The sequence below is a fragment of the Pangasianodon hypophthalmus genome, chromosome 12 (genome assembly GCF_027358585.1).
Source record: "Pangasianodon hypophthalmus isolate fPanHyp1 chromosome 12, fPanHyp1.pri, whole genome shotgun sequence".
Lineage (NCBI taxonomy): Eukaryota > Metazoa > Chordata > Actinopteri > Siluriformes > Pangasiidae > Pangasianodon > Pangasianodon hypophthalmus.
In genome coordinates this window covers 11,991,138-12,017,630 of record NC_069721.1, presented here as the reverse complement: position 1 = coordinate 12,017,630, position 26,493 = coordinate 11,991,138, and the positions used below count along the sequence as shown (strand labels likewise).

The following is a 26,493-nucleotide window of genomic DNA, read 5'->3' as shown; positions in this document are numbered from 1 at the left end:
GCTATGATTTTTGTTGTTTATATTACTATAAATGTATATATTGCTTTTCTTTGTAAAGGCACATTATGAAAAAAGAGTTCAATGGCCAGAAGTAAAAAGAATATCTTCTCCGAAGGAACATTAATGTGCTCACTTATGAAAAGAGCAAAGTGCAGAATAATCTGAGAGAGGAAAGCAACTTGCTGACATCAATAAAAATAAAAGATAGCATTCTTCATTAATTTTACACTGGTTTCATATATTAGGGGAAAACATTTACTTCAAACTGTAAAGAACCAAATTGCCAAAGGGCAAATTAAAGTTGTAAGGATTCATTTTAATTTATAATTTCCTTTGTGCACCAAGCTTTAATGTAGCCATATTAATACCCAGCTTTCACTGTGCCTTGAAATGTCTTCACCATCTAAAGCAAGATGTCTTCAGACATTTGAATGTCAAGAGGAGCCAATATCCTTTTATCGTTCGGAGAAATAAACCAAAACCTAAAAAGAAACCTTTTTTATTTAAGAACGACAGTAGATGTTCGTAGATGATCCTAAATGAATCTTTATTAAAATTCTGTGTCAATGTAATAATAAAAAAAAACAAAACCATGAAACCATATTGAAAGCAATTGAAAAGCTTTCTTATTGAAAGCAATTTTTAAGCTTTGTAGAAACATCTTGACATATAAAAATATCTTGATTTTCCTGAAACTGTCAAACCTTCTCAAAATAATCTTTCAGTCCTGACATATGTTTTAGTCTAGTAAATATAATTACCTAATAACTGCATTTTTGATGTGAGGAATTTTAAATGGTCTTATTTACAACAAAATTAATAACATATTTATTGTACGATGATAAAAGCGGTTTTATGACTTTCGGCACAGCTACAGATCACGGCCTGTTGCACCACTCAAACCAGACAATTTTCAGCTACATAATGATTGATTGAACATGTTTTCCAATTAGGCACAATTCACCTGGGAAAAGGAAATCATAGCTTTGTGCTGCTAGTAAACAAACTTGAAATATTTCTAACCATTCCCTGAGTGAATTTGATGGATAGCAAGAACATGCGGTTCATATAGACTATAAAATTAGTTGATCTACAAAATCTACAACTGAACATGTAATTTAATAGGTTTGACCTTTTAAGTCAAGTATAAGTCTGAACCACCAGATAGACCGAACGCATAGTTTTCAGTGATTATACCTTAAATCCATGTTAAATCCACTATCCCCATGTAGTGCATGTGGGTTTGTATATAATTATAGCAAGACACATGGTTAAGCTTTCAGTAGAGATTAAATTATGTTTTTATTGAATGCTCATTCTGTACATTACCCACAGTGGTTCTCTTAAATAAAGACAAAACCCTTTGCAAAGACACAATGAGAACATGAGAAATAAAATAAATGTCTGATCTTTGTAAAGAAAGCTGTAAGGAAAAGAAAGTATTTACAGACTCTGCATTGCACATCCAATTCCCTTTAGCCTAATACACAAAGCAGGTGTGCAGTCTGGACCCTTAGGCAAAAATGTGTAAGTTTTCACAAGAATTAAGATGTTAAACACAATCCCCATATGTTCTAGATATTTGGTGGCCTACTGAGGAAAGAACTTTATCTTTTGCTCAATAGACAACTTGTCTGTTTTTATATACAATAAATACTTGTAAGGCTTAGAGGAATTAATTCCTTCACTCCCTTTCAAGGGCTGATGCATCCAGCTTTCTTTGTAGAATCTTTTCATTACATCTCGTGTGACATTGGTAAGCCACTTGTTTTCATGTAAACAATCAGTTTGTCACCAATCACAACATTTACAAAGATGACAAATCCACTGAATTAAAGAGTGCATGCTTGTTTTTTTAACTTACATCTCAACATCAGAAAATGATCAATTGTAATATGAACACGTATTTTGACACAGTTTAATAGAAATGATGAAAAGAAGCCTTTTCGCTGTGCATGAATAATAAATCTGTCCTCCTAGCAGGTCTGTAAAGGGTCATTGCACAGACTTGATCTGGACCCTGATTCATCCATTTAAAAAGTTTTACAAAAGCAAGCAGTCGTCATGATGTCCCTCTCAGAAGAGTTTCAGCTAAGGTGTGCGCAGAAGAATAATGATCTCAGGTCAGCTCACAGGACAGATATTGAACTGCTGTCAGCCTCAGCACCAGGGTGTCAGGGCAATGTGAGGAAGAAGAAAGTTGTGTGGTGCACTCTTCTCCATATCAGTCTGCAGCTGTTAGTTATAGCGCAAGGGCTTGAAAAGGTTCAGTAATTGTCTACTGCAGTTAAACAGTGAGCCTTTCATCAATTTGCTGCTTTTAAGTGAGGTGGAGATGATGGACGAATTTTCCCGGCTGTCAACTTCATAGGAGTGGGATCGGCATGAATATAGAATACATTTGCTGTCTTCTCAATGGCAGCTGCAATACAATTTTCTGCTATACACTGCTGAATCAATGAGCCCAAAATTATTTCGAAGGAAACAAAGCAAGAAAATAAATTATTTGGAGAAAGAGATATTAAAACTCAACACTAAATCAGACTTTGGTAGACGAACCGGACTATTTGTCAGGTTTTATCATGGAATGCATGGAAAAGGGATGAAATTGTTTTAGGCAGGAACTTCTGGCCCTCTTCTTAGCTGTTTTGCTCCTTTTCTTCGTTCCTTGCTTCCTTCCTATGGAGGACGGAGATGCCTGTCGTCTTGGCCTGCTCCTGGCTCTTCCTCTCTCTCTGTAATAGTAAAATAAAGAAACCCCAGTTAAAACCCCAGGCTGTAGACTTGGCAGGCCTGCTCTTAGACTGTTGGTTCATGCTGACCCAGACCACTCTCCCATATGGCCAGGTTTTAGAGCGTGAGCGGTTCTTGTTGAGCAGACTCTTACCTCAGTGTGGAATTGATTAAGTCATGCAGAGTGGCCAAGCCTTTATCTGTCTTGCCTTTTGCAGTATTGCCTATTACGGTAGTGCCTTACCTAGAATGAAATGCCTGTAGGCCATGATACTATAAAAATCAGTAGGTTTATGCATTCTGGACTGATTCTCTGTGTGCTGAGGGATCTGTGCATTACTCACATCCTGGTACAGTATTTTATATGTTATTATAAAACAGTTTGGCACTTTTATACTTTCATACGTTTTATACGTTTTCCATCTCTTGAAAACATCTCATACATTAATTTGCAATCTATTAAAGGTCTGTGGATGTTGGTGTGAGTTTTATGGATTTTTTCCTTCAGACAGAACTAATGCAATTACAGGGGGAAAAATACGAATGGAAGGAAAAATAAATGAGTAGAACCAGGAACAAAAATCTAAGTGCTGTGCAGGGCTTTTGGTCATAAATGCCATGGTCCACGACGTATTTTCTGTTATCCTATAAAAAAGAAGAGAAATAAGTTAATTAACTGACAACAGCCTGGTCTTCCCTGATATCTTGGTTATATCATTATTGCTTCCACAACACAGGACAGCATGCTTGCACTATTGCCAGAAGAGGTGTTAACACATTGTAACAGGTGAAACCACTGTGTAACTATCAGCATGACTTGATAAGTTGAGCCTTGCTTGAAAAAACGTTCATTAGGCTTTAAGGGTGACCTGGGGAAAAAGCATGTAAAGCTGATAATATAAGCAGATTTCCCACACACGTGCCAGCCCTTGAAGATTATTTTTAAATATTTGTCTTCCTCAGAACTGAATCTGTTCTCAGATTCTCATGTTAATAATTAATAATTGTGTTGTCTTACCTTCTTGTCTTTAGCCTCTCTGAAGGGCTCTATTTTCAGAATTATAGCACATGCACAGAAACAAGGACTTATATTTCTGGCATCTTCTTTACCATTGGCACAAGTGCTAACATGGTGCAGAAGGGCACAAATATGAAAAAGGGGTTAGGTTTGAAAGAATGGATAATGTAGGGGTGTGGTTAAGTGTGACGATGTTATCTTTTTTTTCCTTCTATCTTTTGAGGCCATGCCTAGACATGAAGCATTAGTGGAAGGTAATGAGAAAGAATGAATAAATGTAAGCGCAGATTTGACTGCTAGTGCAATTTATGTCATAACAGCACTGACACTGCTGAGTATTATGTAGAGAAAGTAATTGTTTTAATAAAATCATGGAAATCATGGGGGAAAAAAAAACACCCCAGTATGCACGCATGTTTTTGGACCAAAATAGTCGAAAAATTCCATCACATCGGTTGATTATAAAGTACAAACATGAAAAAATTAGCTTGCGCCCACCAAAATAGCAACCCGCTGGCATTGACCAGCAAATAATGGCTGTGCTGGAACAAAAACTAAGCCCACAATGGCAGTTGACCAGATTTTTCTCTCTGGTGTTAACACACCTAAGCATACCAGATGTACATGGTCAGCCTTGGCCTCGTAACACAAAAGGAACAACCACTGTTTCCAAAAATCTGAGTAAAAGTGATCAGTATGTTTTGATATTCAGTTGCAGTCCTACATGTTCAAAGCTTCCAGGTCCTTTACAAAGATTGATTCATGATGTTTTATTACCTCATTTAACTTTAGATAAAGTTTTGCCCAGTTTCAATTAAATTGTTGGAAATCATATGATGGTTGTAATATAACATGTAAGTTATGGCTTAAGGCTTCTCCTTGGCCATTTGTAAATTTCCATGTAGATCTGTAGCTTAGATAGATTTGGTGTTAAATGCATGCTGTACACTAGATCTGAGTTATAAGCCCTACACAGTGCATACTCCGAACTCTATAATGAATTGACAAATAGGTGATTGAAAAGTATTAGCAGTGAATACGTTCATCATGAAGAAACAACCAGTGAATTTGCAAAGATCACTGTCTGATGCTGGATGATCAGTCATTATAGTTATATATGTATAGCTGTAGACATACTAGCTATCAGATATAAAAGACTATGAAGCTTTTCAAAATTCCAACTGAATGATATTCATTATATGATGGTAGCCCAATTTTAGCAGGCTACCATCTGCTTTTTTGTGGTACATCCATTTCAGAACTAGTCTGTAAAGTGTACTTTTTTGTCTGTTTTTAAAATGAAGTTTAAATTGAGTTTTGAGGGTTTAATTATCTAAATGCACATGATGTCCACAGAATTATTTGAGGTTTGTCAGCATTTGCCAGAATTCCAGCTGTCTTCAGAAACTGCCAAGTGTTCGTTAAAATGTTGAACAACTGTTTTGTTCTTTGTGGTTTTCTTTTCTCTAAATTTTCTTCTGCTCATCCAATTTTGTCCCATCCGCTTCTATCCACACAGATTGAAAACTAGCAGTGTCCAAAATAGCAATTTGTGCATTAAGATATTCATAAAATGGTAATTTAGGGACCTTAATGTTGCCTGTAGTCATTTGAAATGAAGTCCAAGCAAATCAGATGGCAGGGGTGTGTTATCAGCAGGGTGTTGATGCAGCTACCAACATAGTGAAAGGGCAAAAGGACCAGGAGCAGTGAGCCAGAGCTACAATCTTCTTACTATGATTAACCAGAAATAGAGCACAAATGTCATCACTTGGAGGTAAAAAGGAGAAAATCCACAAAATTAGATTTATAGCAAAGCACTAAAGCCAGTTGCCCGGCCCATTAACATCCTCTGCTTCACTATACATAGGAGCATCACTGAATCTTAAATAGGCTCCAGTCAGAATAGGTTCCAGTGCTCATTTACTTTGATGAGAAACTTTATAAGCATTTTTACAATCCATGTAGTATGTATAATAATAATGATTTCCAATTTCACACCTGATTCCCAGAACACACTGTATTATTTATTTGATTATTATAATTGGATTAAGGCTTTGGCACCTATGACTGAACTTTTGAGAGCATGCCCCAGACAAACTATTTTTTTTTACACTTTTGATGAAGCTGTTGTAATTGCAGACTGAGAGTGAGGTTGAATCAGAGTGCACTTTGTGTTCATTATGCATTGCAGGGTTACTCTCTATTCTCCTGTAGCTTGTTATACTACCCTCTTGATATCCTGGTGGTTTCTTTTTTTCTATTTGTTGACATGGCTTTGGGGGAATTATTGTAGAGTGCAAAGTACTATGAGTAGTACATGGCTTTGTGCTTAGAGCTAAATGGAAGGAGACAAAGAAAGAAAGAGGTCCTGCTGACTTTCAGCTGTTCAGAGTAAGTACTTTATGACTGGTTGCCCTCTGCTCAGTTTCACTTTCTGCCCCTGTTTACCCCCGGCCCGCTCCAGTCATTTCATGGCATGCTGCTCCTACTGACACTTCACCATTAGTGTGCTTTGAAATGTGTGCTCTTGCAGGTTAATTAAGATTTACTGAGGGGAATATTGACATTATTAAGATGATTATGATAAAGGATAGTCTAACACATTGGTCTAAACATAGCTATCTTTGGAAACAGCTGCCATTCATACTTCAGTGCTCACTTCAGTGCATCCTACTCACTTTCTCGTTGTGTGTTTCCTGGGTTTTCTTATCTGCATCGTACAGAATGCATCAGTTTATAACCATCCAGTGGTTTATTGCTATGAGACTGTACAGCACGTGAGCCCTAATAGGTAACATTGTGAATTCCTGAAATTCTTCCGGGGTTACCAACAATGATTATTTTGGATAATACCTATTATTATCCTCACATTATGCTCTGCAATACAGAATGTATGTGATTAACTGCTTAGATAATGTGTACTAATTTTGTAGTACAGAAAAACCCCTAAACATACACCTATCTCTTTCCATTCACACCAAACAACACCATGCCACAGTTAGAAAGTATACAGCAAAACTTTACTTTAAGGTTTTGTTCATAGGGTTACACGACACCTACATAAGCCATCCATGACAATTGACATACATCTACATAAACATGTGTAAATACTTATTCCAAAAGGTGTCAGGTCTCATATATGAGACAAGTTATGATCTTTGTTGTGTTATGATACTCTCCAGGCTGACTTACATTAGACAGTCATGACAACTGACTAAGTAGCTAAGTCAGTACTGACTAACTAACAACTGACTAAGTAGCTAAGTAGCTAGTTCATATAATGGTGATGGTGTAACTTAGCCAAGTGATGTCAGTTGGAAAATGTGAGAAGGTGAGAACTTCCAAAAGATGCTCTACAGTGTCTTCTGAACTTGGTGATAACACTGACATGAAAAGCTGCTTTATATCACTACGAAAAACTTCATTATATGTTACATACTGAAGTTTTAACAGTGACACATCATTACACTGTAAAAATATAGTTATGCATGGTATGTTTCCTCCGGCCCGGCAACAAGGCGTGTTTTTATTGCTGCTTAAAGAGTGTTATGAATATACTTATGACCATATCATGATCCTGTGGTGACTGTTTTGTACAATTTCTCTGACCCTTAATTTTACTATTCATAAGATTTTTTCTGAAAATCTTCACTCTTTAGATATTTACCCTAATTTGAGTGGGTTTTGACATTTGACATTATTAATATTTATGTAGGTTTATTAGCTCTATGAACCCTAAAGTGTTCCCATATAGAATGATTTACCTAGAGTAACTAGCAGTCTGCCTGCTCAGTAGTCTCCTATGGGATGAACACTGAAGGATAAGGATTGAAATAATGTCAGTAAGCAGCCTTCCGCTTCACCTGTGGACTGTAGAAAATGGACCTCTGCTGAGAAATGTGACAGATAATAAAAAGCATGTATTTAGTTCATGATTGGCTGTTCCTCAGCCCAGCCATGGCCAGATCAGCATTTGAAATGATGAAGATGGTGCTGATGAAAAGGCAAGATGAGAGAACAGGAAAAATGTGTGTTACCACTGCTTGACTAAAATACAAGTTTCTGTTCCTGAGATCAGAAGAAGCCTTTCTTTTTTCCTATTCTATGTTTAATGATAACAGCAAGGACAGAACTTTATTCTTAAAGTAAAATATTATTAAAATAAAATATTCTTTAAAGGAGATGGCAAAATATCCCATAAAATTATTCATTGTAAAAAAAAAAAAAAAAACAAAATTGACATTTTGACATTGTAAATGGACATTGTCAAATGCAGAAGGGTCTTCTGATGCATGGTTAAGGCTGGAGGCTTCAATGTCTGATCCCAGTTCCTTTTCATCAATAGTTCATTCTTTCAGTTAGCTCCAGCGGCACAGTTGTACTATTAAACAAGTCATATACACATATTGTTGTGGAGCACCATTCATTTCATAAACTGGATGTGCATTTTGTGTCTGGCAGCTTCAATTAAAATGTTTTCCATGCTTTCAATACCATCATTATGCAGCTAATGATGGAAAACAATCTTAATGCACATTTTAAAATAATCATCCCTTTGAATATTCAGAAGCATAGTTAAATCCTTGATACATGTTTGCTGTTTGTAAACAACATCTGCTATGCGGGGATGGAGTACAGTCACTTGGAGCATGATGGATGTAGATGATCTATTTGTAAAGACTATGATCATAAGCAGTGGACACGGGTGCTTGAGTCTATAGGTTACAGACATGGGGATGGGTTTGAGGGTCAGACGCTGCTGGTTTCTATGCTGCTATGCATTTAACGAGAGCCAGTGAAGCAGACTGTTACATGCATATTGATCTGTGCCTGTTAGCACAGGATTTAGCAGGTAATTGACCATGGCTCTGCAGATGGCACTCTGGAAGATTCCCAGCTATAGACATGCAGATAGCCAAGATTTCATTTGATGTAGGCTTAAAGGGGATTAAATCAGCTCTAGAGTCTTCTCTGGCTGTCTGATCAGCCTCCACTCACCTCACACCTCAACACACTTTCAACATAATCATGACTTTGCAAATCTAATCCTCGCTTTCTCACAGGAAAAAAGTACTATATTTACATCAAATGTCAGCTCAGTAATATGACATAGCAGTGGGTGTAGTTATTATATACATAATAGTGTGCTATTCTATCAATACCATTGTGTATTCATCTTGGTAGAGGTAACAAAATGACGTGTATATTTATAAAAGTCTTCTTGCCCAAGGGGCATGTTTGTCAAGAAATATTTCTCAGGCTATTTGTATCCAAACGATTCTTCTGGCTAATTTCCCTGGTATTATTTTTGCTTACAGCCACTTGAGCATCTAATTAGGCTGAGATTAGACTCTCCTATGTCCCTTCTGATGAGAACACTCATGGGCATTTGAGTATACAGCAACAGAGAAACTGATTTTGAATTGGAACTAAAAATACTAACCCACATTTAGTTCCTGGTTAATGTAATGTTAAAGCTGTTTTCCAAAACTCAAAAAAGTGGAAAATAGTCCACAATAATAAACCAGGAGGGATTCTCATATTACTCTAAAATGTCTGTCTGGCATTGGCTTTTTTCCCTGGTTCAGTCAGTTCTCTGTTTCATTCATCTCTGTTTCATCACGTTGCTTCAAGACAGGCATGTAAGAGAGGAAAATATGTGTAGTCTGGCATGCTTCCGTGACAAAACAGAGATGTACTTTTGAATTCCATCCAGACAATAATAACATTAAGGATGATAAGTAGCTTTTTAATTTTAATGGAGTTGCAAGTCACAAGAGCTTAACACTGGATAAATACTTAAAAAGTTTTATCCTTTTTTTAAACTCTGAGACAGGGCAAGTATGTAATGCCCTGGTACTCCACTAGCACAACTCAATCATGAAGGCATCTGAGTTCAAGGCAGCTAGCGTGCCATGCATGCATTTGCTTTTATATGTACTACAGGCAACACAGGAAGCAGTAGCCCTGGAAAGAATGTGGTGTTCATTAATTACCTACGAGATGTCATCTTATAAAAAAGACCGCTACACATTAAAAGACCTGACAAAACAAAGATAGGATCCAGAAATGCAAGAGAAAAGAAAAAAAAAATGACTGAATGAAAGAGCCAGGGTTAATACTTGGGGGTAAGTAGTAAAGTCTTTATTAGGAGAAGAAAAAAAAGAGTGAATCGTGTAATTAAGTACTATTTGTCTTTTGTCCAGGCCCTTAGTGGTTATGTTGGAACTAGAGGGCAAATAGTTATAATCTTGCATCAACCTTACGAGTGTCCTTCTAATTAATCCCAGTTGTTTTATTCCACAGTTGTCCATATAATATGATGAAGGGCAATTAATGTTACCCTTGCTCATTCAAAATAAATAGCAGTGCTGTTACCTGCTTGGAATGTGCATGGCATGCACTGCACTAATACTATCCATGAATTGAAAAGCCTCTCAACAGAATTCATCCACAATCTTTTGCATATTCCTAAAGCTCAGAGTTATAGAACAGATGATATTATTAAGACCTGCTCATGTATATCTCTGAATTTGTGATATCCTCGTCTTATAAAGATAATAAATAGACTTCACTGTTGCACAGCTGCACAGCTCAGATGGAGAACTGATCATGAACTTCTTTCTGTTATTTCAGTTATTATTTCAGTTATTTTTGTCATTAAACGAGCAGAGATTTTCCACTGCATTGAATTAGAAATGTTCTCCGTTACATTTTTTTGCATCTCCATTTGCCTTTATGTACTTTTTTGTAGTTTTGTACTTACATTTTTACTATGCATTCACTGGATGTGGATGAATTTCAAAGCCTCATTTATGAGCTGTTTTAGGTGACAAGTTGTGCTAGAAATAATAATAATAATAATAATAATAATAATAATAATAATATTAGTAGTAGTAGTAGTGGTAGTAGTAGTAAATAGTTTGTGTATGTGTCTGTGTGTGTCTGTGTGTGTGAGAGAGACAAAAGGGTATTTCTGTACTGGGTGCCCAGACTGTTTACACAAAGAAGTGCCTCACTGTTGATAGAACATTATCTAATAACGACATGGTGGGAAGAAAAGACACTCTATGTGCTTTATGTGGCTGGTAATGAACCTCTTTTGATAATGACATATTTACACTCCAAAATAAATGAATTGATTGATTCAAGGACACAGTATAAGGCTCAAGATTAGCTGCTGAGATGATGGAAACACATCTTCTACTCATTTGAGAGATTTTGAAGTAGTAAAATACTTTAAAGCACTATTGCATGGTTTAACTACTATAGAGATTGAAAATAACTGATGAACTGATGAGCACATGGTAAAGTCTATTATATTATATTATGCAAAGACATACCTTTGTACCTCTGTATTTTATTTTGCGTTTTTGTATTTTAAATTCATAGCTTATGTTTCCCTTACCTCTGTTTATTCTTGTTTAACTGTCTTGCTGTTGGAGCTCTGTAGTCTAATTATTTCACTGTCTATCTATCTATCTATCTATCTATCTATCTGTCTATCTAGATGTTTTTCAGTTTTTTCTTCTACTGGAGGTACATTGGCTGATTGCTCTCTCGGCAGGAATTCTTCAGAAGATCTAATTAGACATTTTTGGCTCTAGTTGAACTTTCATCTCCAGAGAACACCAATGAGTTATTTCAATAAACACTTCAGCTGTCAGTCAGACAGTGATAACATCACACTGGGATGTTACATTGTTTTTCTCACAAAAGCTCTCTTGTGGTTTTATGTCAGTGTTTATTTGTAAAAAAAATATATATATATTTTCAGTGCTTAAAATTCTGGTGTTAAAATGTACATTTCTTACATTCTGGCTTCTTGGATGGATCTTGTATTAATAATGTCTGAGACAGTCAACTTGCCCTAGATCAATGGAAAAAGATTGGACCCTTGATAATTTCTTGGTGACTTTAGTGTTTTACCCAAATCCAGATGTTTTTAAAAGCTCCATGCTGCTCCCAAATAAAAGCTGGTTACACACAAATATATTCGTATTTCAATATTATTTGTATATCAATAGGTTTTTAATAAATTACTTTTATCAGTATTGTAAGGATTTAGTGAGGTTAATGGGTTTCAAGATTGTGAAATTATATACATTACAAGGTGGAGCAAGAAATGAGGTCCAGGTGTTTTCCTTTGCAATAAAACCACAAGCCAAGAATAGTGAGTGCAAGCCCAAAGACAGATATAATTTAGCACCCAACTAAAAGTTTTGCATGGTGAACCTAGCAGAAAAAAGCTATAAACAGGGAACTTTAATAAAATGTAATTACTTTCCACTCACAATAGTAAACGTAATAAATAAGTTACCGATAGTTGTCCAATTCACTGCTTCCATAACAACAAATATGATATTAAGTGTATTCATGAGATTTTGCATGAAAATAATCAGCACAGATGTGACCAAGTCTGCAGGTGTTCAGCCAGGCTGTGGGGCTTTTGTGATACCCTTTATTCAGGAGAAGTAATTATTGCAGTACTCTGGTTACGTGCCAGAGGAAGGAAACAGCCCTTTGTGAAGTGTTCACATATGTGCCTGGAACAAGGCACAGACTTACAACATGTTGAGCTAGAAGACTGGAAAAGTGTACTGTGTTATAGAGCTATTTAATACCTCTCATTAAGTCACTTTGAAACTGATTGAAGGTTATGAGTATAGAAGGTCTTCTGTACAGTATGTCTAATATTATTTGCAGTGCAAAAAACATGCACTGGTAGTAAAGTGTCACAACTCATTAAAAGCTTGACAGATCAAGTTACTAACCCTGGCACTTACACAGCCTCCTGGGAAAATGTCATGTACCCAACACTAAATCACATTATCAACATTTCCTGTACTAATGCACAGGACATAAACACTCCTACAAGGATAACACAGTATAGAGAACATTTATAGAAACACAGAGACGAAGTTCATGAAATATTATATTCTAAAATTGCAACAATTATCTCATACAACCTGTGAAAATGGGCTCCATTTCTGACACAGTATACATTTCAGACTTTTCAATGTCATCGTAAATTACAGTCTCTTTATCTAAAAGTGCACTGTAGAAGCGGTGTAACTGACATTTCATTTTTTAAGTATAAAAATGGGTTACATTTCCTGTTTCACTTCCAGGGATGATGTTGATAAATGTACACTCATTCACCCATAATGTATTCTCATTCACCCACTCACCCTTTCATCACTGACACGGAACCAACAGGGGAATAATGATGAATAATTGATTGTAGCTTCACTCCTCACATTAGTTTGAAATAAATACCTGAATGTTGAACAAGACATTGAACCATCAGTATGAGACAAGTCATTTGCACCCAACTGAGATTAATAATGATGAATGTCCTAATGGACCTAAGTGAGATGTCTAGAACGATTAAATGAGTGATTTGTTCTGAACTGTAATTTTATAAGGGGAGAATCGGTACATTAGCTAACAGGAACACAATTACAACTATCTGATTTTACCCACCATTGAACTGGTTGAACTCTGACCCAGTCATAGTCTCTGGTAATGTCAAGAAAGGCTGAAGGCAACTACTGCCACCATAGACATTATTTAGGTTACATGCTCCATTGATTTAAACATCTATCACTCTTCATTTGCCGTAATGGCTATAACACCTGAAACTGAGTGATCTCCCACCTTTCCCCTCAGTTACATAAACACGGCAGTAAACGTGGTGTCTGGAGCACAGCACCTGGAACTGGCATGGAATTCTGTCTCTCCTTAGAGAGCCTTGTCTCACGCGGAGCTATCTGCACTACACTCAGTGCTGCCATATTGTCTCTGTTCAGAATTTCCTTCCTTCCACTTCCTGCACACTCCACAGAGCTCTAATTACACTGTTGATCTGCTGAACTGAGCTCCAACACCTTCAAGGGCTTGCCCTTCAGCCAAAACAGGCTAAGACTAGCTAGTTGATGATGGCAGAAATGAAAAAAAAAACAAAACGTGTATGTAGATAGAATTAGATCACTATTATAAATCTGATTTTAGTAACTTTCAGACAAACATTACCAAGGGGAAATACTTTTTGATGCAGTCTGCGCTGACTTTAGCCTCCAGTCAGGTGAAATTTTGTGTGAAAATGATATTTTGAATATGTGTCTTTATTTGTCAGATTAGTTACCTATTTCTGCGCACCTCTACTGGGAAAAGGAAATGTCACAACAGAACAATCTCAAAGTTTGCATACACCTCAGATAAAGTTTTAAGGAAACAGATTTATCTGTCTGGGCAGAAGGGTAGCAAAATTAAAACCATGCATTGACGTTATGAAGTGTCAGTGTCACTGTGTGTTATTATACAGGATAGCTGGAATTAAGTGATGCCTGAGATTAAAACAAGAAATGTGCACTGAGAGTTCAGAAAAAATGCAGACATAAATATAAAGACGACTATACCACAGTCGGTTCTGGTCCACTAATTTGAGTGGAAGAGTGTTATTCTAAGAGTGCTTATATTTAGTACAACCACACTGCGACATTTCACTGTGTGTATCACGCATCTCGTCTTGTGTTTGCCACGTAAAATTCCACTTCTTAGTTTGAAATGGTTACTACAGTAGTGTTAGGAACATCATCAGCGGATATGACAAATGGTAATTTTCAGGAATGTAATTTTTACATAAAATATGAAAGCTCATCAGATGAAGATGAAGAGGAAGCAACTCTAACGGGAATATATAAATCACTGTGAACTAGCTAGCCAGCTAGCCGGCATCCTGTAAATGCTGCTTCTTCCGGATCTATTTCCACCAGCCGGGCAAAATAAATAAAGAAATAAAAATGAGAGAATATTTGGCCAGGTTGTGTCCGAAATGTCAGTTACTTGATATTAATTTCTTCTTTATAGAACTGTAGTATAAAAGCAATTTCACACATGCAGTCAGGCAGTTATACAGAATATTGGCACGGCTGTGATTCACAACTGATATTTAGTATAACCCCACTCTTGCTCATGCAATATTGCTTAAATATAAAGGAGGAAAAGGGGGGGGTCACCAAAATTTATCCCTCTGATATATGTACACTTGCACCACTCTAAAATGTGTGCTATGTGCAGCGCCAGTCCATCCATTAGGCCATATATATATATATATATATATATATACTGCCTAGGACTGTATTATGTTACATATTAAATCACATTGTGTTTTAATCCTCACATATTGTAGGAAGCCGAAATGATTATAAAACCAGTGCTATAAATTTATTCTAGGTATCTTAATTTTAATAATGTATTGAGTGACTGAATATGTCACATAGCTGAGTTCAAGCTAGCTAAAGACAGACATTCATACTGGCAGAGTGGCTGTTTGTGAACATGAGCATCATTGACATGTTGAATAACTGCTACCATTTTTGGTCCAAGCTATCTCTATGAAAGCTTGCTAGCTAGGGAAAGGTTAAAGCAGTCACTGGGGTAGAAATAGTGAGCCTGCTAACTCTTGAGAAGGCAAGACGTCCCATGCGTTATCAAGTTTCTGAAACAGATTTATTACCAGTGTTATGGTAATGTTTGTCATATTTACTTGTTGGTTAGAGAGTTAACATTCTAACTAACTCATTTGTTTACATGGTGTCTGTTGCAGTAAAAAAAAAGATGTCAAAATATAGGTGCAATACATATGTGTAGTTTAAAAAATGTGTTTTCTGTGAAACACTTGCTCTAACAAAAGAAAGAATTCAGTTGTTTAGTATGCACTGGTTCAGTGTATGTTTGTGTGTTGGGGGCCTATGTTCCTGATCTCACAAACACATGGGCCAGCACTGGCTACTTGTAGTAATGCAAAATTGAGTGATTAGATTTGCATTCATTGGAATAAAATCGAAGCTTGTTATTACAGTGTTTCATTGAGGGGTCAATGTAAATACTGTCACACAAACAAACTTGTCAGCTAGCAAATATACCAAGACACAGACACTAAACCATTCTAAAGTCTAGGTTGAGCTAGAAGCTTTAAAAAAGATATTGTGTAATCTGAGGCATTTGGCAACTCAAATAAAATCTTGAGTACCTGTTGTAGTCTGTGCTCTTCATATTCAGAGTTTATTGATAATCTCACCACATCAGTATGCAGCCATATGCTAGTGATTAATTACGGATAGTGTTTACCTGTCTTACTCAATAAACACACATCTGTACAGGCAAAACTGTTGGGAACATTGTGTAGCCAAAGGTCTGAATTGTTTTCCTGTGAGTCTTGTTCACTTTTCTGAATTCATACTTTTTACCAAATTCAGAGGTCCAAAACCTGATAGTCTCCATTTAATGGTTTTCCTGACTCAGTTCTAATTTTAAAAAAATGTGCTATTTAAAAAAAATATATAAAATAAATAAGAAAATACACTCACAAATTCCACTACTCAACAACTCATCACCCTCAACTCTCTAATTAAACATAATGATGGTGTGTAGTTCTTTGCGTGCCAAAGGTGCATATTTGTCTTTCTGCAAAATGTTTTGCTATTTTGTAATGTGATGTCTTATGTGTCCTTGTTTTCAGTATTTTACATTCATTTAAATCAGTACAAATGCTCTAATGTGTATTGAAGCGTGTGGTTCTGTGATGTGTTCTTTTACATCGCGTGTGAAATCAGGAGGCAAACATCTTGCGTTGATTTGTAGACACTGATCGATATCCTGATGCTCCTCAAGCACCATCAGTGTCCCTTTCAGTTACTCTTTCTTTCTCACTTTTAAAATTTAGTTATGGTCTGAAACACATTTTTGAGGTAAGAAGTATGCAAAGCTCCGTTAGCACAATCAATTGAAAGCATGTCAACACTTCTCCTTATGGAACATTATTTTCATTCAGTAGTTAATTTTGATGCATCGTTTTCCTTGATTTATCCTCTAATTTGAGATGTTGTGATCTATAGTGTCTCCTCTGTGGGTGTGTCAAGCCGTCGTTTTGTGACAAAATACTTTGAAAAACAAATGGTGGATCCTATTTGTCATTGTGACTGAGTACAGCTTATAATGATATATTGTTCTTGCTTAGGATTTGAATCTAGAGAATGTTTTAAGAAAAGAAACAAATGTTTGAAAGTTAGAGTTCTCCAGATTCATTCATTCCTCTTCTGCTGAACCGTGATTGTGGTGGATCCAGGGCCGATCCCAGGAACAGCGGGAGTAAGATAGGGATTTGTCCAGGGATACAAGTCCATTGCAGAATTCTCCAGATGCATAATTAAACTATTCCAGCAACTGAACCATGTCTAACTTCATGCTTGATGAGATAATGCTTGTTATTTTGACCAAGGAGCATTTATTGAATACACTGAGGAGTAGCTGTGCTTTAACGATTAGTTTATAGTGCCATTAGGTCATGTGAGATGTGCATTAAACTGGGTGTTATATGAGTGATGAGTGTGTCAGCTCCCTGTAATAGCCTGACCTTGAGTGGCTGCAGTGTTTCTCTGCACGGAGGAATGCAATAAGAGCATGCTGAGTGTGCGTAAGGGTCACGTTCTCACTTACTGCCGTGAAAAGAAAGTACATTTACCAGTTCTTCTTGAAGGACAAAAAATACTTAAGAATAACTTAGGCATAACATATTTGGATACAAATAGGCAAGATAAGGGGACTGGACACATCTGTCCAAGTTCACTGGAAAACTATTTACAAGTGTTCACAGGTGAGAACAGGGACCCATAAACACAGACAGCTGTCCTGGGTCAGTCAGGGGGCTTCTCCTGTTAACAAAGCCTTAACCCACTAGCAGACAGCACACAGTACTTTATGTACTTTATGTAACAACTACAAAGCCCCAAAATAATTTTCAATCATTTTCCCTGTAAAAAATATTATTTAGCTTTAATCAACATTCTTCATGCAGATATATACACTGTGTTGTATGCGTAATGCATAATGCCTTTGGGAATCAGTAATGAACCAGCAGGCGTATTTACAATATCAGCTTTTGAATCTCACATGTTTCCACATCCTCTATACGGTGTTGTCTGACTGCTGACTCTCATTATTCACTCTGTGTTGATCCCTGCTCTCAATTTCCATTTCACAATACAACCTGCTTTTCCAGATACACGATAATTGTGTTATTTCATTAATATTTCATAATGTTTTAGATAAATTTGTCTCGGTTATCCATTATCATTCTAAATTAGAAATATAGTGCAACCTTCCAGCAAGTATTAATTACCAAGGTTGTTATATTGCACCCATTCATCTGGAAATGTGATGGAAATATGCACCAAATGACCTTATCATACTTTAGGATAGCAAAAAAAAAATCGCAACAGTAAGTCATCTGGTGTTCGCACTCGCAAAGGTTTCACAAATTGGGCTAAAGGCCAACTGGGATAGAACATGGAGGCTATATGTCTTATTGATCTAGATCGTAAAAGAATCCACGGCACTGTATGAAAGACACTGATCTGGGTGATCAGTGACAAATACTCTGAGAAATGACTGACTATTATTTGATAAAAGTAGTCTGTGATCAATAAGGATTTTATGGCAGGTAAAGGGAAGAGCTTTCCTAACTAATAAAAAAGAAATTAGTATTTCCATTTAATTTACATGTTCAGTGATATCTCCTGGTGAGTGAATTGCCCTTAGAGCATTAGAGCCTAACTTGGCTTATTAAGGGCCATCGTGCTGCACAGTGTGATGCTCTAACAGATGCCTAAAGCTGGGAATTAACTAAGGAGGGGAATCAGGTGTGCTAAAGCACCATCAGTGTTGGACTCCGACCAGCAAATGGGCTGCCCTAAGACTCACCTTAAAATATTATTTATGCAAAACGTCTGAAAGTAAAATAACTAACAGGAACTGTTGCAGGTTCAGATGTAAATGAAATGGAAAGTTCAGAGAACAATATATTAAGCCTTTTTCTGGCACAGAGCAATTTGCAGGCAAATACTGTAACAAGGAAACAAGGATGTTTTACCAAAGATAAGGGATAATATCTGTGCAATTTATGTTATCAGTAATGAGCATGAGATTTTGCAACCATTACAAATCATATGTTAATCTTGACCTTTTATCAGTTATGTTGTTTATCTGAAGGAATAATTTAAACATTAAGATCGGCAGCAGCTTGTGACCATAGGTTTTGGTGAGGCAGGTCGACATTAATAACAAACCAAATAAAGTCGAAAAGTTATCACACTTGGTCTATGCAATAGGCAACCACCTAGTGAATTTTAGAATAACTCCTTAATAAGCAGGTGAGAGTCGACTAAATGCAGTCATCCAGCATACAGTCTAGCAGCTTGCTGTGAGCAGTTTTAGATGTGCCTTAGTTCAGCTGTGTTTAATATAGCAGGTGAGTTCTGTCGCATTAACCACAGTTGTCATGTTTCAGCAAAATTTACAGCCCCACCACATCTCAAACACCATGCAAAAAACCTGAAACTACCCCAAAAAAATTGGAATTAGAAAAGGGACATATATGTTTTTTCTTTTTCTTAGCTTTTGCTTGGGAGAAAGGTCACTGTCATGCACAAACCTTTCTGATGTACAGATATTATCCATGCCATTATCTCCCTTTCCCTCTCCAATCTTTGCAATATATCTCACAGTAGAAATGGTTCTCTACATTATACACACACTGTCTGCACTTACACTTTGCCTTTGTTTGTGAAAACATTTCAGCCCAATTGGGCAACCCCGTCAATAACTGTCCTGTCCTCGCCTCCTCCGCAGAGCATGGGGCAGCCGGATTCCTGCCCCAATGGGACTCTATTAGCGCTTGTTGCAGTTACCATCATTGACTACTGAGTGCAACTCTATGGTGCTAAAAGGGACAGGGAGCACACTGCCTCATGATTGCACAACATCTAGAAGGAGGAGCAAATCAGTGGAACATCAGCTTTTATCTGGCAAATGGTCACTCAAAAGACGTAATTAATATTTCAATGGAATTTAAAATGTATGGAGTTGTGAACGAGGACTTTATGGAGATTAACATTTGTAAGTGGCTGGCCAAGCCACCACTGATTAAGTAAGTAATAATATAGTGGAAGAAGTTTTTCATAGTGGAAGAAGTGAATACACACTAATCACACTTATGAGTACAGATAACATAATAATCCTCATCATGATATCTGTGCTCACAAGTGTGATTAGGCTCCAATCCAGAAATGATAAATCACATGCTTTTTAAGGGCTTAATGATTTTTTTGATGTACTTCCCATAAAACGGATTTAAATAGTCCAAAGTACATGTAGGAATGCCTGTTATATTTAGATTAGCAGAGACAGAGGTCTCTTGGTATCCTCACTTTCCCTAAATGATGGTTATGTGGCTTGGCCTGTGCAGCTATGTGAGTATACAGTACTGCACAATTTTATCAGTTAAACTGCTGACTGATTTCCTTTCCTAGCTCTACAGGAAGGAACAGAATTTATTTAGTGCGTTTAATTTTACAGTGCTTTGTAGGCTAAAGTACTTTCAGGTTGAATTGTTTGAGCGTGATATGAAATTTTTATATTAACTTTGATTTGGGGGAATGTTTGAAAGCTGAAATTTAAATGTAATATAAAAAGAAAAAATATGATATTTTAAATAAGACAAAAACATTAAAAATGGATTGACAAAATTGTGAAATAAATTTTTGTTCAAGTTCTAAATTATATGTTTATCTAAACTACAGTATATGAGGAAAATATTAAAGGTAAATGATGCCTGCAGTGAGCCTTGCTCTATCAAGAATGTTCTTGTTGGAAATAAGTCTGTTTATTAATCAATTCACTGTTACAATTAATTATTTGCTAGCAAATGGAATAATGACGTAAACCAAAAAAATGGAAAATTATATATTTGTAAGGTATGGTAATAGTCTTGCTGTTATTTAACTCTAATAAAAGAATATTAATATTAATATTATTAATAAAAAGAATTCATAATACGAAATTCTTAATATTTATTTTTTATTAAAATTAGTGAACTCCAATTTTCTGATCACATGACAGCTTGGTAGGTGAGGACTAAATTATGAAGCCAGCTGAACACACATGTGCTCATGAGCTAAAAGACATCCATGATCGGTTAGTGGCACTCTGTCTGACAAGGGAGAATAATGCCTTCCATCCAGTTATGTTTCCTTCTATCAGATCAGCTTTTTGTTGATTTATCTACAGGCCAAATAGTTAAAATAGAATGTATTTTTACAAAGTTAGTGAACTTTAGTGGCATTTTCTCTTCATGCACACACATTAATAACACTGTATTCTCTTCTTAGCACAGTCCTTCAATTTGCAACCATATTAGAGGAAATTTTATTTCTATGACAGAAACATGTTCCAACATCTGGCGTATCCAGAAAACGTAAATGGACAAATGCAAACTATAATTAAAAAAAAGGTGATATTTTGATAATTTCTTCTTTCTCAAAAATGCACTACTAAATAGCCTGTGTTTCCCATATTTACATATTGTTATAAATTATCAAATATCTCACATCGTGTATAGATTTGGTGAGGTTTATTTGAGGCATTGAAGCAATAGTAATTTAGTCCCTCTGAGACTGAAGCTGAAATTAGTTTTTTTTTTTTCAGGAAAGAAAAAAGGTGCTTCAGCCAGGAGATTCAGCCAGCTCTAACAAGATTGTTAGATCTCAGCTGCAACTCATTCTTGCAGTAAGTAAACATTGGACAGAAAATCCTAACAGGAAAAGAGAAAAATGGAATTTTACCACAAAAATTCTAGCTTCTGTCAGTGGAATAGCATAAATGAAAAACCATGTATAAAAAACACTGATATTTAACAGCATCAATTCTGCAGAAATATATTATTATTATTATTATTAATATTATTATTATTAATAATAATAATAATAATAATAATATAACGATAATAATAATATTAATAATAATAATCAATATTATTATTATTATTAATAATAATAATAATAATAGTAACAAAGACTTCACAGTCACCTGCTGTATTCTGTTGGTTGATAAGACAGAGGTAAATTAATTCACAGGTCATACATTGCCTAGATAAATTGAAGTGAAAGTAACAGCTAACCAAATCCTGTCCTCTTTAGTGAATGGGATTTTCTGCTTTTTATTTGCATTTTGTCTAAAAAGCAGAAAAGCATTTAGAGACAGAACAAACTGTTTTGCAGAAATTACTTCAGTGATAGTAATGTTCACACAGAATAAGAAAGGGACCTACCTCACAGACTGCTGTTGTTGGTACGTGATATGTGTGTGAGCACAAAACTCTCTGTACACTGCTGGCTGCTGGATGACAGGGAGCGGCGAGGGGACCGCTGGAAGCGGCTTCTCCTGTTGAAATAGCTCCCAGACGTCCAGGTTCTTTGCCTCTTACGAAGATACTCCTTGTAGTTCTTGGTCAGAAGAGTGTAGAGGAAAGGATTGATGCAGCTGTTGCTGTAGGTCAGGCAGGTGGTAAGATAGTTGATGTTTCGCCTGGCCTTGGTCGAAAGAACCATTTCTGGCTTGAACTGGCCCAGTAGCTGCCAGATCCAGAAAGGAAGGAAGCAGGCCCAAAAGAGAAGCACAATTGTAAAAATAAGATATAGCACTTTGTGGTTTGGCAGCTTTTGAGTCTGCTTAAAGTTCTCTGTCTGTGAGATCCAGTAAGTACGGGCCAGGCAGATGTAGAGGTAGCCGATTATGACACCCGGTGCCACAATGCTGGTGCAGAAAAGGGAGGTGATATAGATCTTGTAAGAAAGAGGACTTAGTGTGGTCTGACACATTGATTTGGAATTTTCTGTCTTTAGCTCTACATCAATGATCATGGGAAGGGTTAGAATCAGTGAAGCTGTCCACACCAGAATAGCAATAGCCTTACGGTAGCTCTTAGAGCGTTTGACTGTATCCAGAGGCTTAAGAACAGCAAAATAGCGCTCTGTACTCATGACAGTCAGTGTGAAAATGCTTGCATGCATGGTGAGGAAGTCCATACTGATGAGAGTCCGGCATCCTACATCACCAAAGTACCAACCCTTTAAAAAGTGGGTGCACACCACAAAGGGAATAGTGAGCAGATAGAGGAGATCAGCCATTGCCAAGTTGACAATGTATATATACATAGAGGCAGCAGAGCGCATTGAGTGGCACATGACCACCAGGGTGTAGATGTTTCCTGACACGCCAACAAGGCACATGAGGGAGAGGATGGTGCCAATGGTGAAGGTTGCAGCCACATCTTCAGCAGACGATGCCACTGGAGTCTCAGTTCCATTAGGCACTTTATCGACCATCACCACCAGTGACTCCACTGATACAGTGGTCATGTCTACATAACAACTAGATAAACAGACACAGACAGTGAAGAAGCTGTGAAAATAGAAAATTAACTGAAAACATTTAATTTGTTAAGCAGGACTGAAATCTGCAGGTTTCCCTATTTGGAAGGATTATTTAAAGTACCTGTGAAAGAGCAGGACACCTTTCTATCTAGTCATAATAATAATAATCCTGCTCTAAAAGCACTGAACTATTTTACTCAGAATTATATCATTAGCATGACAGAATGCATGTGCCACACTCTTAGCCCTTTAATTAAAAAAATGTCTTATCAGCCAGCACAGCACCGAGAGTTGTAACCCAAAACGTAAGAAAGAGATGTCTTTTTAATAAGATGATAATAGCTTACCTTGTTTAAATCCCACAGACTGTTTGCCTCCCAGCAGAGAGTAGTTTAGCATTTGTAATGAGCATAGCACACAATTGTCTAACTCATGATATCTCCAACGAGTTTACTCAGAGACCATGTATGCTGCAAATCCTGTCACTCCATTTGACATATCTCCAGAATATTGGATTCGAATTTATGCTCACGCATAAAAACTACAGTGATGTTGTCATCATGGTATAATGCATAGTCTGAATGCCTACATTCAAATGAGTCATAGGCAGGTGCTTCATCTCTGTGGAAGAACTTCTGCTCTTCTTCATCACTTCACATACTTTCTCAGACGTCTTGATGGCAGAGCTCACGAAGCATTATGAGGTTCAAAAGAAATAATAAAGATGAAGGAAATGAAAAATAGGGTATTAATCTTGAGCATTCCAAGGGAAGCGAACACTTTGAGCTACAGCTGGATTTTCCGCTGTCAGAATGCGTGTCTGTGTGGAGTAGAGAGAGAGAAGGCGGGAGAGAAAGAGAGAGAGAGAGAGAGAGAGAGCCATTCACACACTAACGCAGAGTGGGAGGGGTTGGGGAATCAAAGGTTGGAGGAGCAGAGGGAGGGAAAAAACATGACAGGATCAGGGGGAAGAGGGCAAGAGCTGTGAGCAGGTATTCGGGAAGTGAAGCTGCTTCTTAATGCTTGCTTTAATTGATTGACAGATTGACAGATATGTCCACCCAAAATGTTCAAATTGCATATTCTCTTTCATTCTGTCAAATTAACTTATCAAGCACCCATACACAGTGCAGACCAAGCCAGAAATAAGACGACATGTTGGGATTCATTCTGTGTCATACTTGTTGTAGTATCTGCAAAATTCATACATCATGTTAGGATGATGCTCCAGAAATGTTTTTCTATTCTCTACAGTATGCATCATACATCAGTCATTCATAAATTAATTTATTCATCTTTGGTAACCACTTTATCCAAGTCAGGGTTGTGGTGGATCTGGAGGCTATTCCAAAAACATTGAGCGGAAGTTCAGGAACACTACTTAGACAGGACACCAGTTCATTGCAGGGTAATATACACAAAGGAGAATTTAGGATTGAACCGTGGACTCTGGAGCTGGGAGGAACCAATGCTGCACCACAGTGCCACCTTACTGACCATCCGTTAACATGCTTCTAGAAATTGCACTAGATCTCCACTGATTTTTAGGAAACACGGGTATAACGCGCAACCTGACAGTAGTCAAGCAACAAGTATATGCTTGAGGATTTATTCACAAAACAGGTGTACTCTTCTGTTTGTCAGAATATTGTGTTTAACTCCATCATTTCCTCCTTCCAGGGAGCAAATGTTTACACCAAAACCAACAGAAATTTAGATAAGGAAGCCATTTGGTCCATTTATATGCCTATGCTTGGGCCCCAGATTTTCAGAGACTAATGGAGTCTCTCCTCAGATAGTCCATGAGATAGATATTACATACTGTTCAGTCCAAAAATAACAAGATGGTAGAGAAAGTTTCAGTAGAGGGAAGCAGAAAGAGAAAATCAGACAGAATAAGGTATTCTATCATTGTTTTTGTTAAAAAAAAATCTGCTGGTGAGACATATGAATACCAGCTGAAAAAGTGCTGCCAAGAAATTCTAGTAACACATACTGAACAATCTGATCAAAAGAGAAATGTGAGTGTTAGATTAGGTTCTGATAAGCGCATTTATCAAAGTCTTAAAAGCAGTAAAGACATAGAAAGCCCAAGTTGGCACACATGCAGGTTGTGTTGCACCAAAATGTGAGCTCATTGCTCAATAAGCTGACGCTCATTCAAGCACTTATGCCTATAATGTGATGATGTCAATGCCGCTGTGAGACCAAGTGAATTTTGATATCCTTATTAAAGATCAATTACATTCATTTTTTTCCCTCTATCTCTCTCTCTCTCTCTCTCTCTCTCTATCTATCTTTATCTTTCTCTCTCTCTCACACACACACACACACAGGCTGGAACACATACACACTCTATTAATTAAAGCTGACAAGCCAACTAAAACCAGTTATATTTGCAGAAAGGAAAAACAGATTTTGTAGCTAGAAACCTGAACCACATATGTAAACAAAACCAGCCTTTTCCATTTGGATCAAAGACAAAACATTCTTTTCAAAGATCACTTCTGAGTAGGCCCTACACCACCATCCAACATTCATCCTTGTGGAGAATCATCTGATAGCGTCTAGACTCCAGTCAGGATGAATGAAAGCCAGGATGTTGACTGACAACAGGGATATGCCTCCTGAACACAATGTTCTGATGTGCATGGAATGTCAAGGAGAGTCACATGCAGTTTTGACTTTGAGTCCAGCTTTCCACCTATAATCCTCTCCAGGTCAGCTACACTGATATTTAATTACTGTGGACTAGTACCAATTAGCTAACAGAGTTTGGTTATGGCACGACATTCCACAAGGTTCTTCCCCTTGTGCTGTATTTATGCTAATTGCTTTGAGCCATGGTGTCGTATTCCTGCACCCTCTGCTGATGTGCTATTTATGACTGGCACTTCAGTGTCAAAATTTCCCAGAATGGTCTCCCAGATGGTCTATATACCTGTTGATACTGACTGCTGTTTGGTTACTTTTTTTGTAATGCACCTCAATATTTCTGTTTTTTTTTTTTTTTTAATTCCATGACATGCTAAACATTTTTTATAATGAAGAAGGATACTATGGCTTTGTCTGTGGTAGGATGATAAAAGGGGAAAAATAGATACCCTCATTTTGGTGTTAATGGAGTATGTGGTATGCACGATATAACACCATGCTGCCCTCTAGCATTTGGCACAAGAGCGGTGCAGGTGAGCAGTGCAGGTGACTCATCTCTCTCCTTAAAATAGCTTTAAAAATATACACAGTCTCACCCCAGTGCATGAATCAGTGGTCAACAGTGTGCAACGTCTGCCTAAAAGCATAATACAGTCCCTAGAAATCAAATCAGCAACACATACACCACCAAAAAACAAAAAAGAGTAATGATCACCGTGTCCTATTTTCCAAAAGCAAAATACATTACTGAACCAAGTGAAGTGTTCTGAGAGAGGAGAGGATAGCACTGGGTATTCTAGGTCTGTACAA

General features: G+C 37.0%; 1 protein-coding gene across 2 annotated transcripts; it reads right to left on the bottom strand.

The window, feature by feature from the left end:
• Positions 1-1,283: 1,283 nt before the first annotated feature.
• Positions 1,284-25,675, bottom strand: LOC113527436 (urotensin-2 receptor). 2 transcript variants are annotated; one of them, XM_026915250.3, is made up of 3 exons: positions 23,376-25,675; positions 21,924-23,026; positions 1,284-21,407 (listed from the first exon to the last, which is right to left on the bottom strand). In XM_026915250.3, the coding sequence occupies exon 2, from the start codon at positions 23,011-23,013 to the stop codon at positions 21,925-21,927; it is 1,089 nt and encodes a 362-aa protein (XP_026771051.1). In that variant the 5' UTR covers positions 23,014-23,026; positions 23,376-25,675; the 3' UTR covers positions 1,284-21,407; position 21,924. The 2 variants fall into 2 exon arrangements, with proteins under 2 accessions (XP_026771051.1, XP_026771050.1); XM_026915249.3 differs by having other exon boundaries at positions 1,284-2,735; positions 23,376-25,672.
• Positions 25,676-26,493: the final 818 nt, after the last annotated feature.